This window comes from Impatiens glandulifera, chromosome 6, assembly GCF_907164915.1.
Source record: "Impatiens glandulifera chromosome 6, dImpGla2.1, whole genome shotgun sequence".
Classification (NCBI taxonomy): Eukaryota; Viridiplantae; Streptophyta; class Magnoliopsida; order Ericales; family Balsaminaceae; genus Impatiens; species Impatiens glandulifera.
This window is the reverse complement of record NC_061867.1, coordinates 45,866,004-45,885,054: the sequence shown is the minus strand read 5'-3', so window position 1 is coordinate 45,885,054 and position 19,051 is coordinate 45,866,004. Positions and strand designations below refer to the sequence as shown.

Sequence of the window (19,051 nt, the reverse complement as noted above, 5' to 3'; positions counted from 1 at the left end):
TTAAATGAGTTAAATTGTGATAGTTTGAGCTCATAGACACAATTCAAAGTTTGAGCTATATATATGACACAATTCTAAATTCAAGCTTCATTTGATAAAATAAAATAAAATAAAATTCAATCCAAGTTCAAGCTCCAAAACAACCTGGCCAAAATCAAACTAACTACCAGTTATAAAACTTAAAACATGGTGGTAGCTTGTGAAAAAAAAGTTTTATCTATTAAACCATGAGTTTTAGATTTAATTTTAATTAAAAACAGGGGTTGGACGGTAAATCATGATTATCACCCGAAAATAAACCCGAGTAAAAGAAAAACACAATTATAAAACAATTTACACCAATATATTAAAAATAATAATCCAGTAAAATATATTTGAACTTACACAATTTTACAACATTATTATTTTTATAAAAATATTTTTCATGCTACATCAACTATCATTTCAACAAATAAATAACTTAATACATTAATAAAATCCTAAAATAGTCTTCCTTAATTGTTTATAAAATTTAAATACAACTTTTTTTTTTTAATTTTTAGTTGTTTTAATGTAAATATTTTTAATTTTTGTCATGTAATTGACTCAAACCACCTTCTTTTCTCAATATAAGAATTCTTTAAAAATAATAATCAAATACAAAATTATTTATTTTACTAATCAAGATTGCACGAGTTTCAATTATTTATAATATCATTTTAATCAAAGTTCACATATTTTATAAAATATTTATAATTTTTTTAATACAACAAATTTTGCCACATAACTCGCAAACACATTTAACCAATTAATCAGATAAATGAGACGTAAATTTGTTGTCTCACATGCTCTGGAACCCAGAATTTCTGAAGAGGCAGAGAATATTCTAACATTTTTTTTTGTTTGTAGGTAGACTATATATTTTGATTTTATATTGAAGTCTAAAATGTATTTTATAAAAAAATTAAAATAAAAAAAAAGTTGGAAAGAATAGGCAAAACACAGATCATAGGTTACAGAGTTTTGGCCATGAACATGGTGACCAAAATGACTACTAAAGCTACAGCTTCCATTTCCAAAACCCTAGCAGCAAAACTCAACCTTGTTCATCGGAGTGCCCTCGCCTCCTCTTCATTACAGCGCAATCCTCTTCAGTCTGATTGTAGTTACTTTTCCACATCCGCCGTTCTTGATTCGTCTTCTTCTCCAATTGTCGAGCCTCCGCTACCACCGCCACTCTCAGTTTCTCCACCCCAAGGTCTGTTTTACTTCGATACAATATGGGTTTCTATTGATTATCGTTTTATTGGAAAAACTAATTCGAATAACTTGATGTTTATTAGAAAACACGAAAGGTTCATCATGGTCAAAATTTCTCCTTTATGTCCCTGGCGCGATCACTTTTGGCCTTGGGACTTGGCAACTCTTCAGAAGGCAAGAAAAGGTTGGGGGGATTGAATTCTTCATTATTTATATCTTTGTTGACTTTCTGCAATACTTAGGTTACATTTTTGGGATATTTGTTTTTTTTACATGTATAGATCGAAATGCTTGAATATAGTCAGAAAAGATTAGGAATGGAGCCGTTGAATGGCAACCAGTTATCTCCATCTGCAGACAGCTTAGATGAGCTTGAACTTAGAAGAGTTGCTATCAAAGGTGTTTTTGATGATAAGAATTCTATTTTTATTGGACCACGATCGAGAAGTATTTCTGGAATAACTGAAAATGGTTACTACGTAATTACTCCTCTCATGCCAGTACCTGGTTATCCCGAGAGGTATGAATTGCTGATTTTATTTTATCACCATTGTGTTTGATCTTGTTCTTGTATGTACCAATTGGTGTTTGAGGGAAAGGTTACAATAGTGAAACTACTATCAATTTAGAGTTGGAACATTCAATCATGTAGAACATTAAAATGATTCCTCTGATTTAAATGATAAGGTTGTGCGCATTTGATTACTGTATTATATACATTGTTTTATATTTGGAAAGAAGTTCATTTTGCTTTCTCAATTTTAAATAATGGCTCAAATTACTTATCGTCGTCATTTCTTGGTTAACTCTGTTATTGTGTTGATATGCACTATAGAAAGAAACAATTATTTTAGTCAAGGATTAAGATTAAGGAGAAGCGGAAATTGTGGGAGATGATTTTAAGAACTTAACGGAGTTAACCAATAAATAACCGGAAGAAATTTGAGCCATTTTTAAAGTAGACAAAGCAAAACGAGCCCGACACAAATTGAGAAAGTAAAATGTGCATTTTATGCAAGTTCATGAAGTAAAATCAATGTCTATCCTGTATATTTCAATGTGCATGAATACCTTCTTTGTTGAGCATCTCTTTGAACTGGTAAGGATTGATGTCGCCACCAATGGAAAGAGAATCCATTTTGAAGTGGGAAATCAACAGCTTTGAAAACCTTGATTTGGAGCATTAAGTTTGTATATTTTTGTTGCTTCTTTGATGTGGGTTAGGAGTACTGATGATTTAAGAATTGCTTATGGTAGAGAAGAGTGAGGGTTGATAGTATGTGCCAATGGTTATGGGATATGTGAGGGTTGTGACTACTTGCTTAATTGGACCATTCCCTCTCATTTTTGTGTATTTTTCTGTGTTCTGCTTTAGTGTACTTGTAAATGAACTGTATGTTACAATGGTTTTGTTTTAATACCATAGGTCTTTTGGTTTAAAATAAAAATGAATTGAGAAGGGGCAACTGACCTGGATTCAGACTTTCAGAGGTTATCTAGATATATCATACTCCTTCATGCAAGTTTTCTATTTTTTATTCCATTTTTCTTGTTTGCATTGGGCTGTTTTGGTATGCATTATTTAATTATGATCCGGAAAAATGTACATTTGTTATGTTTTCCAAAAGTGATCTAGAAAATCATGTGTAAGACAAAAGTCTAAAATACCAAACGAAAACAAAAAATACTTCCGACACCAAACGGAAAAAATACTTTCAGTTTTAACTTTGGCTATTTTCCATTGGAATCGTTTGTCAAGGATGATGACAAAATAACAGTTTCCAAATAGGCAATTAGATGAAGTTTGTTATTTTTTTTCATCTGTATTAACATCCTCAAACTATCTGAAGTTTTCTGTAGACTCGGCAATTAGATGATCATCATAATCCTGTTAAGTTATTTGGTCAGCAAGATTTTATTATGGCCGTTCTGTTCTGATTTTCAGTTCAATTTTTATGAAACATCTCAAGAAGATATATGATAGACAAGCCTGTATTATTTTGAACTTATATTAATACTTCATGAAGAATCAATTGTTAGATGCTTCTAAGATCATATAGTTATGCCCTTGTGATGTTTGTCCACTCCTGCTTCATGAGAAATGCTATCTGACAAAGTTAATGGTTCATCTATCTATTAATAATTTTGGGTTACCCACTCTGGGTATCTATTAAAGATCCTTGGACTAAGGGGTTTGGTCTCAGATTCGATGCTCATTGAATGCGCTATTGAAGTGAGAGGTCATGGCGAAAGCTGGACTGGGCACCCTGGTTACAGAAAATAAATTAAATAGATAAATTTGGGGTTGTTTCACTTGATTTTTCCTTCTATCTTTGAATCTGCTTTCTCCATTGGGAATTGGGAGTACTAGTTTTCAATGCATCTATTGATGAATAAAAGTTAGTTGTTTATGTATTATGTTAATGTCATCTAACCCTTTAGGTTGGTCAATGACATTTTTTTTTTCTGACTTTATGTGTCTTTATCGATTGCATGCAGTAACTAACTTTATTGGTGGACAATAGTTATCTTCTTGCTAGGTTTTAGTCTGGGTCTGTGTGTTTCAGATAGACTTGAAAGTGATTTCTTCACTTTTCGAATTCTTTATTGATGCGGTTGCCTTTTGCATGCATTTTGCCTCTTGCAAGTGTTGTTTGGCGATTTATTGGGCTGTTTTGGTATAATTTTTTTTCATGATTATGATCAAGAAAAATCAACATTTGTTATGTTTGTCAAAATCACATCTAAAAAATAATCTGATCATGATCCATTAAACAATTTGATGTCGATTGAGAAAAATATCTTTATACCAACTAATTAAAAAATACACTATAATTTTATCGTGATATAGAAAATATTTGTAAACCAATTGAAGCAACAAAAGTCACATTCATCTGATCATGATTCAAACAAAATCTTTACCAGTCGAATATCACTTTCGATTTAACTTTGACAAGTCGATCAGAAGGTGCAGAAATAGCTAGAACTGAATGCCAAATTTTCTAATGAAATCATGGTTGTGATGACAACTAGTTTTCAAATAGGCTCAATTATCTAGCTTGTGTGCGATTGTTGATTTAACTTATGTTCCTCAATCTAACATGCCGCTACTTATTTAGTTTGCAGTTCCCAGTTCTTGTCAACCGAGGGTGGGTCCCACGTAGTTGGCGAGAGAAACATCTCGAGGCCCTGGAGCATGATGACCAACCATCAAATTCCTCCTCCTCCTCTTCTGTCCAAGTTGGTGAAAGAAGTTCATGGTGGAAGTTATGGTCAAAGAAACCCAAACTAGTTGAGGCATGTATAATCTCATTCAACTTTAATTTAACATTTAAAATTTCTCCCTTTTTATCAAAATTGACTAGTTTATATATGTTCTGCAATCCTTCACATTTTAGGAAAAAGTTTCGGTTGTTACACCTGTGGAAGTTGTTGGTGTAGTTCGTGGAAGTGAGAAGCCAAGTATATTTGTTCCCGAAAATGATCCTATCTCTTCCCAGTGGTTCTATGTTGATGTTCCTTCAATTAGACGCACGTGTGGAGTTCCTGCAAATACTGTCTACATTGAAGAGATGAATGAACACGTCAATCCTAGTAATCCATACCCCGTTCCAAAGGATGTTAATACATTTATCCGGAGCTCAGTAATGCCACAAGATCACTTGAATTACACATTCACCTGGTATGCTTTTTAATCCATAACCTATATATTGATAATGATAATTCCATTTAAGCATGTAGTGTTTGTTTGTCCTAAAATTGTTTGACGATATGAAGTTTAAGCTATTTCAATAGTAAAATGAATGTTGACCAATTCATTTTGGAAACACTTATAATTTAAGTTTGTGTGTATTCAGTTTCAGATTCACATGAGTAGCAACCAATAAATTTCTGAATCTATGTTGACTAAACTTTGTTATCCAAATACATTTCTAGATCCAATTTTTTTGTATCCACTTGCTTTCAAATGAGGTCAATGTTTTAGGACATTTTTTCTTGATGAGAAGGAAATGTCACCAGTTTTAGTAGGCTATATAACTTGTGCTATTGTGGTTGTTTATGGTTTTCAAATATCAACACCTTTAAACATCTTAAGAGTTTGTTTGCTTTGAATTATATTATGAAGTGATTTTGTGATAATTTAAAAAAAAAAAAGATTAACTAACATGTTTAGATTATTTTGTTAATTATAAATGATAAAGGTTGTACTCCTGGAACTTTCTTTCCGTTATTTAGTTGGGGTTAAATGTGGAGAGATGGAGTGTTCACGGGGAGGGCGGTGTGTTAAGTTTTTTTGCACCCGATAAAAGAGATCACAAGTATATTTTAACTTTTTAGGTGTTCATCTTTATATTTTGTACTATCCTAAAATTAGTGGTAACAAGAGCATATTTCATAAAGGTAGTTTTGGGGAGAAGTGAATTCTAGGGAGAATTTACTTCTCCCCAAACAAGCTCTTAAGTAAAATGAATCTTTGTTAGGTCTTTGATACATACCCAATTCAGAAATAGGGTTTTAGAAGGAGAGAATTGGTCTAAAGCCATAAGAGAGTGATACTTGGGAAAAGGATGAGAGAATAAAAAAACTAACTTCTCAATTCATTTGACATACTTCTATTACAACTCACTCTACTATTTATTTATCTATATATGCATTCTATCTAACCCCCTGTATTATATCTATCACTATTTACTAATATGCCACCCACTACCTTATATATGTTTCAGCCACCTTTCCAATCCTCCAGAAATTATTGGAATTCCTTTTATGCAACATTTGTGTTGTGCAGTATTGTAGTTTTTTTTTCCTTCTAAATATGTAACATTTGTGTTGTGCAGGTATTCTTTGTCTGCTGCTGTAACATACATGGCTTATAAGAGAACAATACTGAAAATGCGACGCAGGTAACAAGGCAAACCGGTTTATTAGGGAATTCATTATGATTGCTTGGTTTTGGCTCTCATCCATAAATTTCAGTTCCAAGGAAATTCCATTGGGGTTGGTTGACATTGTCAAATTTGTAACTTATTTGAAGCTGAATAGGAAATAATGGTCATCTGTTTTTGCTTGAGGGGAATTTGCTTAATGTCTCAAAATCTTTGCTTTTCAGTTTTCACATTAGAAGTTGCTGCTTATATATATACATAAGCCATGTAGAGTATTTTTTATGACACTTGATAATCAAGGACTTAATTTTTGGTGATATTACTCTTTGTTTCTTATCCAGCTAGGTTGAACATAACTGTTAGCTATTTCTTGGCTTTATTTGGAAATACTTTTGTAATTTGGATTTAACTGAAATTCTGTCTATGAAATTTTGGTTTTCTAAAAGTGTTGTTGATTTGGTTCAATATACTACACCATATATGGTGCCACTTTGGACGAATCACTTGATTAATAGGACATTTGGATAGTTTGTTGTGTAGGTCCAATTGAACACCCCCTTCGGCTGGTTCATATCATGAATGTTTGGAATCCTTATTAGGCACAAATATATTGTTTTTGCTAATTCGAATTGAAGATTTCGACACCATATTGGAAAATAAAACAAGAAAGGCTTTCATACAAAAATTTGAGTTAATATGTTAAACAAATGGACCTGTTATCCAGCTGTTTCGAAAATAAATATATAATTATTAATCCATTAAATAATCTTTTTAACATTTATATTTGTTCAACTCCGTTTAAATGTTTTTGTCTGAATCCATTTATGTTTATTTGATTTTGACTCGTTTAACACATGTTTAATTTAATTATAATTCATTTAATATTTTTTTTATCAACCACTTTTTTTACTCTAATTAATATAATTTTAACTCAATTAATATTTTGACAAATTAAATTAAGTATTTAATCATTTATTCTATCATAAAATAAATTTAAAAATAAAATATAATTATTTTAAAACTATAATTTTCTTATAAATGAGATCATAATCCTTAACCAACTAAATATTACATTCATACTTTTAAGTCTGATCATAATTGAGAAAGATGTTTAGAAAAGAAATATGATATAACATTAAAAATAAATAAATTTTCTTTTATTTTATAAAAAAACGAATATTAAAGATCTTATAAAAAAAAATAGAATGGTAAAATTAAATAAAATTTTCAGTTCCGATACTCTGTAGAAGTTATTTCATTTTGTAATAAAATTCACGCTTTTATGGTGGGTAAAAAATTAAGTACAAACCAATTTTGACCCAAAAATTTTGGTTCCTGATTTACCCTGTTATTTACCCTGTTTGCGACAACTATTAGCCAATGGGTACCCAACGTTAAAAAGAAAACAAGATTATAAAAAATGAGATGATATATACTTTTGATCAAATAACACTACTAAACAAGTAACATTTATACAACATAAATAAATATGAGAACTATTGTGAAGGCATGGCCAATGATCTTACTTCCTTATCTTTGAATCAGAAGAGTTCAATAGCTCTAATAACCTTCTTTCCATTTATTATTTTTTTTAATATGGCACTTACAAAAGATAAGCAATTATCAAATTTTAACAAAATAATAGTGAAGGCTCTATAGTCTATATACACAATGTACCAATCAAAAACAAATGAGGGGTTAAGTATTCCACCTTTCAAACATAAGCACAATCGCCAAATTTGCACCAACCAATCCTAAGAACATCGAAAGAGAACACCAATTCATCTCCTATTATGTATAATAGCCTCGATTAAGGGAAATCGCCCAACTTCTAACATTGCTCTTCATTTCTTCTTTTATTCTTTCAAACCTCTCATGCCGAATCTCATATGTTTAGATTAATCTTTAAGGACTGAGATTCTCGTAATCATCATACAATTCATATAACTTTTATTTTATCCAAGATAGGTTTGGAGAACCTACTTTTTATCGATATAGTTATAACTTACAACTGTCTCTTGATATGGTATGCCTCTTTGAATGCTTAATCTATACCCTAATAAAAAAAAAAGGAGTTACTTTATTAGGCAATTAAACTACTTGATTACATATATCAATCAAGAGAACAAAGGAAATGTAAAGTACAAACTTCTGCTTTGGAATAACCAACTGTGTGAAAAAACCGACTCAACCAAACTGTTTACAACCATAAATCCACGAATTCACTCTTTTTATACAAGACATTGTTTATTTTGGTGATGATTTTAACCATAATAAAATGAGACTCTTGTATAACTAAACAAAGAAAACATGATAAAAAAAAATTACGATATTTTTTATATTTGTCCTTACTTTCCCCCTAAATTAATTTTAATATAATTCAACAATTAAAACCTTCTTAACAGATACTTTTTGTCAACCTACTAAAAATACAATAAATTCGTACCAAAATTTGATACAAAAATAGTTGGCTCGCATTTTGGACTAGTGTTCCAGAAATTTCTATGTAATTTTTTTTTTTAAATCTAAATATAAAATTGGATAAAAAAAATAGCCTTTTTTCTATTATAATTCCACCACATCATCATATCTAATAAAAAAAAAGCAATTCTTTTTTGAACAAGTCAGTCTCTTGCCAATTAAGCTAAGAAATATCATCCTGACGATTTTATAATGTTGTTGTGATTGTAATGAATATTGTGATAAAATACCAGTTTCAAATAGACTCGTTATAACTGACCAACCCGAACAACATTCAAAACCGACGTTGGAATTTAAAAAGAAAAAATGATACCAACGATTAGGAAGAAACCGACTCAACCGAATTACAACCTACATTATTTAATTTATACTTAATCAGATTAATGCCCCTAGTTTTGACCTTTTCAATGCAAAACCTCCTATATCGGTTAAAAGATATTATACCATCAAAACAACTCACTAACCTCACAATCTGAAGTCCAAGACTGACAGATACTTGTTTAGTTCTGTGGCAACCACTTTTAAAGCTACTTCCTATCATGAGAAGAATAAGACTGAATCAATCAGGCTTGAAAGAAACCATAAAGAAATTAAAGAAAGGATTCTTACCACAACAAACCTAACCTGACCCATAACTTGTTAATTGTTGTACGCATGCACAATACATAAAACTTTATCTTCATTGCTACTACGGCAAATTCCCTGCGTGGAAAAAATAAAATAAAATCATTTATGATCCATATCCATATGAGATATTTTACAAATAAAGTGTTTCCAAATGGGCCCTCATCGATACACTTTTTTATGGCTGCGGATCGAGAAAAGATTAAGTTAGTAAAGAAAACTTATACACATTCGAAAATTTATTTAGCGGTTTATAATCTGGAACCAAATTCGTCCAAATAGGCATGTCTGATTAAATTTGTTATGTTCTCATTTGGATGCCACATCCATATGAGCTATTCTACAAATAAATGTTTTTTTTTTCAAATGGGCCCATTATCATCGACCTGAGTTATGTGAGACAACACTATGGCTGTCCTTGAATCCATTTACTTTACCAAAAAAAGAATAAAACAATTTTAGCACATTTGATAGAAACATACCATTTTGCATAGACTCTGAAGCATTGGGTGATTTTCCAGAAAGATTCTCCTCGGAATGAAATAAGGATGTGCGCACCTCTGTATCTGTGACGTCTTCAATTAATGACCAGTCATCTTTAGAGATGGATGCCCCAAACTTATCAAAGTCATCATCATTACAGCTGGAATTACTATCAGAAGATGCCACTGAAAAGGAATGTGCAGATAACTGCAAGAATTCTTCCACTAAATTATGACGGCGATGCAAAATGTCCTCTTGATATTGAGGAGGTGATCCCAGGGGAGCAGATTGCACAATATCATCGGTACAAATGTAAGAGCTTGCACCAATTTCTCTGTATTGTTCCTTTTTATCAATATCTTCATAGCTTGTGGGAAGTTTTGAAGCCGTTTCATTAAGTTCATCAAGAGAATGATCGGAATTGACATGACTAGAACTTTCACCAAAATGTCTATGTCTTGGATGATTACTCTCATCTGTAAGTTTCTGCGGATCCTGATTCGTCAAGCACTGAACAGAATGCTCTTTTTTCATGCATTCAATATTGTTCAACAGCCCAACAATTTCAGCATCCTCGTCTGAGATGACATTATTGTCTCTATTCTGTATTTCATTCTCATATGTCACAGACTCTAGATCAGAGCATATGGATGCAGTCTTCTTCTCTTCACTCTCAATACTGGCAAGACGAGAATGTTTCTTCTGAAAATGATAGAATTAGACATGTTGGGATAATACACCATCCAAAAACACTTATAATTTTTGCTTAAAAAAATGTAAGTTAAATATTAAATAGATAAACCCTAATCATGATTTAGCTATTTTCTAATTTATTCTATAATGGATCATTGGATCATAAGGAACCTACTCATGTACGACATAATTCAGATTTGGATCCAAATGAGAAACAACTAATAAATTTATGACTTTGTATCTCATGTAAAATGTGTGAAAAGTTGTAAGAATTTTAGATTGTGCTACATGACTGTATATTTTACGTTTCTTGATCCTGAACTTTTGTATCCAGTTGTTTCCAAATGGGGTCTTATGATATATTGCTTAAATTAAGACCATTTTCCATCTATGAGATAATAAGAACAGTGTTTAAGAAGTGTAATTCATGACAATCTTTCCAGAGAAGCCATGCGGCCCATACCTAGTTGAAGACTTGAGAAAGAGATTCTGATTATTTTGTATAAATGTAACTAGATTTTTGCAACCCTTTCTTACCTTTTTTGGATTGGCAGTTGTCCCTAAATCAGTATCACTTTTTGCGGGTAAGTAAAATCCAACACTTGCAAGTCTCTTCTGTCTACTTGTAACAATAATTTCTCTCTTCCAAACCTCTCTTCTAGAGATTTTCTTATCATCTAACATCAGCTGCAGCAATCATTCAAGAAGGTTGGTGATAAAACATGAGATCATATAAACATTCAAACCCATTAAGCCCTTGTTTGACAAAGGGTAATTTGGATTTAACTTCGTATCTGTCATCAATTAAATCATTCAAATTAATAAAATATTATAACATTTTGAAATATACTTTAGATATTATAACATTTTGAAATATACTTTAGATATTATAACATTTTGAAATATTAAATACAAGGTCTTTTAGTTATTTAACCTTAAATAACCCCAAATAATCCACCTTTTCATTAAACAAGCCTTTTTCTCCAACAAATCAGATTATTTTAAAAAAAAAAAGCCTACATCAAACAAGCTCTAACTGGAGTCAGATAAATAATTGACCATCAAAATATCTTAAGAGACATGCAACAACTCACTTTGTCCGGAAAAAGGAAAAAGCTGAAGACTTGCTCTCTGTACGACCTCGTTGAACACAATGGATTTCCCTCCAACCATAAGTACTCCAATGATGGAAGACTCGCAACCATTTCAATTTCTGAGAAACTTGAAATGATGTTGTACGAAATATCAAGTCCCTCCAGTGATTTCAAGTTCTCTATCCCGCGCAATGTAGTTAGAGCATTGTTTCTCAAAACAAGTTTAACAATATTGAGGGAGGCCTGAATGATGTAAGCCAGCTTAATGTATAAGTTGAAATAAATTGCAAGGAAATATAAATAGGCAGGAATTCATAATACTATCGGGTTGTATGGAAAATGCATTATTTATACACTTTCTCAGTTTCTTTGTTATAACAAGCACATAATGTTTGTTCACTCAACAAACACCATCAATGAAAGGATCACGAATTTCTTCCAACATAATATTCCTATCCAAAGTGTAGATAGCAAAACAGAGGTATTGGAAATAAATTGGAAGCTAGTAGGAGATAATATGTAAATGGAGATTTACTAAAAATTAAACAGGATTTATTTCAATTTCATTTCAAAAACTGAAACAAATATATTTTCAATATTTTAGTATAATAAGTTTGTTTAAGGGTCAGTCAATTATGTTTTTCTACGATGACCCCTACTTTAGTTAAGGTGATTTGAATGAGAATCGAACTTGAGCTCATGGTGGTAACCCCTTACTACATCTGAACTACCCGCGGTAAAAGGAGGCCATCTTCTACATGAAGCATTTGGTATTTACTTGGTGTTGAAGACATGGAATAGACATTTTTTGTATTACTACAAGTCGTATTTGCGGAAACTCTGTTAAAAAAAACTTTAACATTAAAAAAATATTTGAAATGAGCCCTTTGCATCACATCGCCAATTATTTAAGTCCTTGTACATTTTTTGGCTTATGGAACTCAAGATTGTCAGTTATGACATTTTGTACATTGATGGCTATTTCCAAGCCGCCTCCAAATTGTGTTACTTGATCACTTCCTTTTCCACTAAATGATTGCTTGACCCTTTACATACAACATGCAATCTTTACAATGAGGATTATGAAGTTCTTCCATACTTCTTGCCAGACTATATAACCTATTGCCAGTAACTAAGAAGTCATTCCATAATGGACAAGGTCTATCTATAATGATGACCCTTTGAAAGGAACAGATCCTTAATGTCACAGGCTGGATAATTCTGTGGATTTGCATGTGAATTTAATCTACAAATGGAATTGAATCAACGACTCTCATCATATCTAGGTATACTCTAAATGAGAGTCGAGTATGAATTTATTCAAGATAGAGATAATAGGACTATTAGAGAGCCACACGACAATGATTTTGCCACATTTAACTAAAATTCTGTGACCTATAAGAAATTGTTAATTGCACAAAAAGAGAAAGCATCGTAACTTCAAATAAAATGAATTAACTCAATAAATAGGTGGGATTCCTAGAAATGGAAATAATTAAATCACGTTATCTTTCTGGCTAGAAAAACAATAAAATATAGAAGACGTGTCTTCTGAAAATCAGAAGGTTCTATATCTTTGTTTTTTGTTTTGAAAATCATAGTTAGATCAATGATCTGATGCCCACCAGCCAGAATCTTTATAATCAGCATGTATATGCTAAAAGCTAGAGATCAATTGTCTTATGTGAAAGATAACCTTTCAAGTATGCTAGTTCAGCTAGATCCATTTATTTGTGAAGTAGCCATTATAGCATAATATAGTAGCTTAGTGTTAGGTGAAACAGTAAGAATCATTAGATGGTTCCAAACACATTAGTTCTGAAAAAAAAAAGAATCCCAATTTAACACACCTCAAAGACAAACGATGTAATTGTTCTCAAGTGATTGAAACCAAGATCCAAGTACTTCAACCTGGTGCACTTCAACAGATTATCAACTTTTGCGATGTTGTTCCTGCTCAAATCAAGTGTCTCTACAACAGGAAGAAGTTGCAAAGATTCGTCCATCAGAACAAGGCCATTGCATGCACATGATACAAATGACAAGCGTTTCCATTGTGGTGAACCTCGAATACCAGAAATTCTTCTTGCAAATACATGTTGAAGTGCAGCCTTTTACAAAAAAAAAATAAAGGAAATTATATGAAGGTCATGTATCACCAATCTAGTCTAAGTAATACGATTTAAAACATAATAACATGAAGATATAGATTCCGAATTGGAATTGAATATAATTGAAACTTACAGTTGAATTATGGCAAATGAGTTTCTCTAAAGTATGTCTCAATTCAAGCAATCCATTAACAGCTGAAATGGAAAGATCACATCCACGTAGCTCCAGAAACTTCAATCGTCCAAACGAAGACAATGACAATGGCGTTGGATCTCTAAAAGGCTGAGGAAAAACGGACACAACCTTGAGCGAGGTCAGGAGCCGAAGAATTCGTCTGAGCTGTTCAAGCGCTCTGTGATCGCCAAGGTCAGAAATGTACGCACGGAGGTAATCCACCGGAGCTCCAACAAGAAGTGATTCGAGTTCGCTGAGAGATTCAAGCCTAGACTGAACGTAGTGAAGTCCTACCGGATTCAATTTCAAAACTAAAGCTCCTTCAATCAAAGGACCAGCCTGATTCTCCACGAATTTCACCAGAGAATTGAGGTACCGATCTCCGGTCACAATCTCCATCGTTAGGGTTTAGAGACGGTTATCATTCTATATGTTTTGGGATCAGAGAAGATCTGCATAGAGAGAAATTCATGGAGAAGAGGAAGAAACTGCCATAAAGAAAACTTTTCTCAATGGAGGATAGGAAAAGTTCAACATATTGATAGAGATAGTGAAAGTGATTAGAAATGAAATCAATGGATTAGAAGTGTCATTACACTCTTCTTCCTTATGGGTTATTTCAAATTATTTTCAAATAATCTCATCTATTAAGTTATATAAAATAATTTATATTTTTGATAAAATAATGACATCATTTAAATTATTAATTAAAACAAATACAAATCTTCTTTTAAATTTTATTATAATTTTTCATAAAAGAATTCAATAATAACTTTACACGTGTATTAGGTGTGATATGTCAAATTATTATAATTTTAACTATTTTAAGTTTTTTTAACTGAGGAAACGCTAATTTTTTCTATTTTATCGTATTATTTTTATTTTTTAAATTGATTTGTCACGTTTGTATATATTACTATGTTGGGAAATCCAGTTCTGAAGCTGGAGTTGGGTTTTGGTATTTTTTTAAAAATATATACTTTTTAATATCTTATTAAGGTATTGGTTTAGATTAAATAATGTTATGAAATATTTTTTAATTATATATATATTAAAAAAATTACAAAAATATGATTTAATTAGTTTAGTTTAACTTTAACTTCATTTCAACTTGGTGTTTTCAAACAAGCCAAAATTCATATATTTTTTATTTTTCTTATTTATAAATTGAGTCTTTTTCAAAATCTATATATTTTAATTTGTCGAGAGTGATTTGAATAACTAAAAAATTGTGTGATCTAATTAAATATTTGAGAAAATTTGAAAAAATTAAATTTGATATTTATTTTTTATAAAACTTCAAAATGACATAGTTTTGTATCCGGTTACTAGATTGAACTCGTATTTATGTTTTAAATTAATTGTTTTTTTAATGATATATGTGTTTAAAACTAAAGTATTCTTTTTAAATGTTTTAAAAAATATGTAATGTTTGAAAATAATTTAGAATAAATCTAAGAGGGGAATAATTGTTATTAGTTTTACAAATGTGATAAATTATTTAAGAAAAAAAAAATTACATTAAAGTAAAAATATAAACATCGTTTTATTTGTGAGAAAATCTTAAACGACTAGAATTGTAATAGTTCAAACTCTTAATAACACAAATTAATATTCAAGACTCATTTGATAAAAACCTCATATTAAAATTAAAATTGAGCCTTATTTTAAAATAATATATTTATTATAGAAACTAATAGATAAGCAAAGTAGTAAAGTACTCTTTTTATAACATTTTAAATTCAAGCTTAAGAAAAAATGAAAAACAAACATGTTTGGTTTCTACTTTATCAAACGGATCAATTCACTACAATTGGATCGTCTATTAGTTTGTTGTGGAAAGCAATTGATTCATGAAAAAAAACTATATAAACTTAGAAATTGGAATCTCAAGTTCATAAAAACATAAATAAAATAGATAATTCTTATTGAACTTATTTGATAAGAATATAAATTACAACTTAATTACACATGCAATATAAACTTATTGATAATAAATAACTTATATAAACAATCAAAATAAACTATTACCTATTCATTCTTTATTGTCACTTTATCTTGCTCGTTTCAAATTTCTTGTGCATAAACCTAATGAATGCCTCGGCTTCAACATCAACATCTTGCTCAGTCATTTTAAACTTTTCGACATCATCCTTCACATTTCGTGCAATATTATTCATTCTCTCTGTTTTGAAGTCATCCACAGTCGAATACAAGTTATGATAAGGAGGTAGTGACGCAACCCATGGATAATTAATCCCGTTGTTATTACCTTCCATATCACTAGCGGATTGCTTCTTTGTCATATCTAATTACAGTGCGTTTGTGAACTTATTGGAGGATTGTGGTTGTAATTTATAATATTGGGCATTGTAAATCTATATTTATAGTGTTTGGATTGATTGTGTGTTTGATAAATGAGAATCATATGCTCTTAGCTTTTTCCTTTTTTTCAATATTGGAATCATTTGAAAAAGTTTCTAAGACCAAAAGGTTTCTTAATATGCTAAGAAAGATGTACAAAATTGACCATTAAATAATTTGATTCATTATTTATTCATATATCATTATAACATGTTCATTTCCAAGTTATATTTTCTTCTAAGAAGATAACTTTCATTTGTTTTAAGTTGAAAGGTTTTATAAGAGATTGTTGCATATTCAGTACCAGGTCATGAGGATTGGGTTGTCCAAATGGGAAAAAAAATCTTGTTTTTTAGTTAAAATAATTATATTTTATATACTATTTATAATAAATTTATATTTTTTTAAACAAAGTAACATAGCTTAGAAAGCAAATTCCGCATTACTGTTGAGTCGTCGAACGTATCCACCAAGAGATTCGTTAGTTGGCTAAAGAACATGTTAACCCATATAAAAAAATTAACCGAAACTCACTAATTCCTTGCTAGCATGTGCATATTAGGCAAAACTATTTATTACATAGTCAATTTGTTTTTTAATTTAATGTTTTAATGACAACAATATAATTAATTTTTAAATAGGATTTGAATAGTTTTAATGGTTTTTAAGAAATTAGTTAAGTAGACTTTGTTGAATTTTCAACAATAAATTAGTTAGGTTAGAATTTATTCAAAAAAGAATATTCTAATTTAAACAATAATGCACGTTTTCACATGTTGAATAGAATTGGTTGGTTTATGAGGGGAAGAAAATTAAGAGTATTTATTTTAAGGATCATTATTATTATTATTATTTTTAATTTAGGATTTAGTTTCTTAGAAGTTAAGTTACCTGAGTTAAATTTTCATTTAATTATATATTAATGATTTTTTTTAATTTATATATATTTTTGATAACAAAATTGAAATTTGACGAGATATTATCAGTCAAATCATTCAAATTTATTAACTAAAATATTATAATTTAATTACTTTATTTTTATAATATTTCAAATTAATCATTTTTTTTCATCTAAGAATGTTTTTTAATTAAATAATTAGTTTATTTGAAAGAAATAAAAACTACCTGGCTAGTGGGAGGAAACAAGGGTAGCTTCCAAGCTTCTATTCTTCATAATAATAATAATAATAATAATAATAATAATAATAATAATAATAATAATAATATATATATATATATATAAACTACTTAATTTGGACAATAAATAACAAAATAAATAAATAAAAACATTAAAATAGTCGAAGAGAAAGACTTTTGTCTAAAAGTATAAAAATTAGTTAAATTAGAGTTGAAACCATTAAAAATATAATTAGTTCATAAAAATAAAGATAATAAATTAATAATATAAACATGAAATATAAAAGATAATAAATTCCTTTTGTCACTTGGATTATATAGATAGGGGTAAGTCGATAGTTAGATATAATATTCCTTAATTTTTCATTTATACCTTATACTTAGTAAAAGTTTGGTACAGAGGAATTCATACATTTACCTTATACTGATTTTGATATATTTTAATTTTGGTATGATATCAATATTATACCTTGATACCCTATAAAAACATATTAACCTAAACAAAAAAAAGCAATTTAATATATTTTAAAAGGTCCTCTAATAGAGTTGTTCAAATCACTGACCAATCTTTATGGAACGCCGTATGATGGAGAGAACATGTCGACCAGTTAGATTCGAAAATAAATGGTTGATCAAAGAATACTTTATACCGAGTGCAATCATGGTGGGTGAGTAAACATCGGTTGGTTCTCCGTCGAGTAAACTCTTTGTGAATTTAAGAAATCTACGTAAGTTTCTCAAAAGTTAGTTCGTGGGAGATCGTGCTTTATTTTGTATTAAAATCAATGACTTGTGTAATGAAACTAATATCATTGACGAGGCTAAAGAGATTCGTGAACTCTCCACGGAGAAAGTTAGTTCTCAGATTAACATTATTAGTAAGTTGTTCGATATGTGTAAGGAGGAAGAAATTGGGACACGCCAATGAAGTAGAGCTACATGGTTAAAAGTCAGAGATAGAAACACCAAAATTTTCCACAGGATCTCTAACACTAAAACAAGAAATAATGTGATTAATTTGATCTTGATAGATGGGGAAGTTTATGATAGTGAACCATAAATTTCTACTAATATTTTCAAATTTTATAAGGATTTATGTAAAGAGCCATTTAAGGTCATACCTAAATTAAATGATATTATTTTTTATTCATTTAGTCTAACGCAAAAAGATATGTTGGAGGATCAAATTTTGTTGGAAGAGGTTAAGTAGTCCATTAAGGGATGCAGAAGTGATAAAGCGTCAGGATGCGGCATGTTTACTTTGGCTTTTTTAAGAAGGCGTGATCATTTCTTAAGACCTGAATTATGGAAACAATTGATCATTTTTATTGTTTTTCATCATTTGATAAGAGTTGGAGCACTATTTTGATATGTCTAATTCGTAAAGCTCTATGGTCTATTGATGTGAAGAACTTTAGGCCTATTAGTCTTGTTTTAATAATCAATAAGATTGTCACAAAAATTTTGACCAACAGATTGAGAAAAGTATTCGAGACGGTTATATATAGTAATCAGATGGCATTCATCAAAGGTCGTCAAATATATGATGTGGTATAATAGCTAATGAGTTCATTGATTTAGGTAGTTCAAGATATGACAAATGTGCTTTTGTCAAGTTAGACATCAAAAAAACTTATGATCACGTCAATTGAGAGTTTTTGTTTGATGTAATGAGCTTAATGAGAATGAGTGTTAAATGGATTGGATGGAATAGATTTTCTCTCGACGGTTAAGTTTTTTGTCATTGTTAATGGTAGTTCTCAA

General features: G+C 30.2%; 2 protein-coding genes across 3 annotated transcripts; one reads left to right on the top strand and one right to left on the bottom strand.

Annotated features, from left to right (window-relative positions):
- Positions 1-962: 962 nt before the first annotated feature.
- On the top strand, positions 963-6,442 carry LOC124941474 (surfeit locus protein 1). Its single transcript, XM_047481810.1, has 6 exons — positions 963-1,237; positions 1,323-1,423; positions 1,521-1,759; positions 4,359-4,536; positions 4,638-4,921; positions 6,078-6,442. Exons 1-6 carry the CDS (start codon positions 1,009-1,011, stop codon positions 6,145-6,147), a joined length of 1,101 nt encoding a protein of 366 aa, XP_047337766.1. The 5' UTR covers positions 963-1,008; the 3' UTR covers positions 6,148-6,442.
- Positions 6,443-7,743: 1,301 nt separating this feature from the next.
- On the bottom strand, positions 7,744-14,311 carry LOC124943993 (serine/threonine-protein kinase 11-interacting protein-like). Of its 2 annotated transcripts, none has more exons than XM_047484451.1 (7): positions 13,745-14,311; positions 13,351-13,611; positions 11,501-11,743; positions 10,944-11,093; positions 9,713-10,415; positions 9,216-9,308; positions 7,744-9,140 (listed from the first exon to the last, which is right to left on the bottom strand). In XM_047484451.1, exons 1-6 carry the CDS (start codon positions 14,183-14,185, stop codon positions 9,295-9,297), a joined length of 1,812 nt encoding a protein of 603 aa, XP_047340407.1. In that variant the 5' UTR covers positions 14,186-14,311; the 3' UTR covers positions 7,744-9,140; positions 9,216-9,294. The 2 variants fall into 2 exon arrangements, with proteins under 2 accessions (XP_047340407.1, XP_047340408.1); XM_047484452.1 differs by having other exon boundaries at positions 9,231-9,308.
- Between the last annotated feature and the right edge of the window lie 4,740 nt (positions 14,312-19,051).

Bases quoted from the DNA above. Each gene is read 5' to 3' on its own strand.
- LOC124941474 (XM_047481810.1), top strand. From the start codon at position 1,009: ATGAACATGGTGACCAAAATGACTACTAAAGCTACAGCTTCCATTTCC. The intron at 1,238-1,322 runs GTCTGTTTTACT...GATGTTTATTAG, and splicing joins CTCAGTTTCTCCACCCCAAG to AAAACACGAAAGGTTCATCA. The intron at 4,922-6,077 runs GTATGCTTTTTA...TGTGTTGTGCAG, and splicing joins TTGAATTACACATTCACCTG to GTATTCTTTGTCTGCTGCTG.
- LOC124943993 (XM_047484451.1), bottom strand. From the start codon at position 14,185: ATGGAGATTGTGACCGGAGATCGGTACCTCAATTCTCTGGTGAAATTC. The intron at 11,094-11,500 runs GTGAGTTGTTGC...TGATTGCTGCAG, and splicing joins TTTTCCTTTTTCCGGACAAA to CTGATGTTAGATGATAAGAA. The intron at 10,416-10,943 runs GTAAGAAAGGGT...TATCATTTTCAG, and splicing joins CAACTGCCAATCCAAAAAAG to AAGAAACATTCTCGTCTTGC.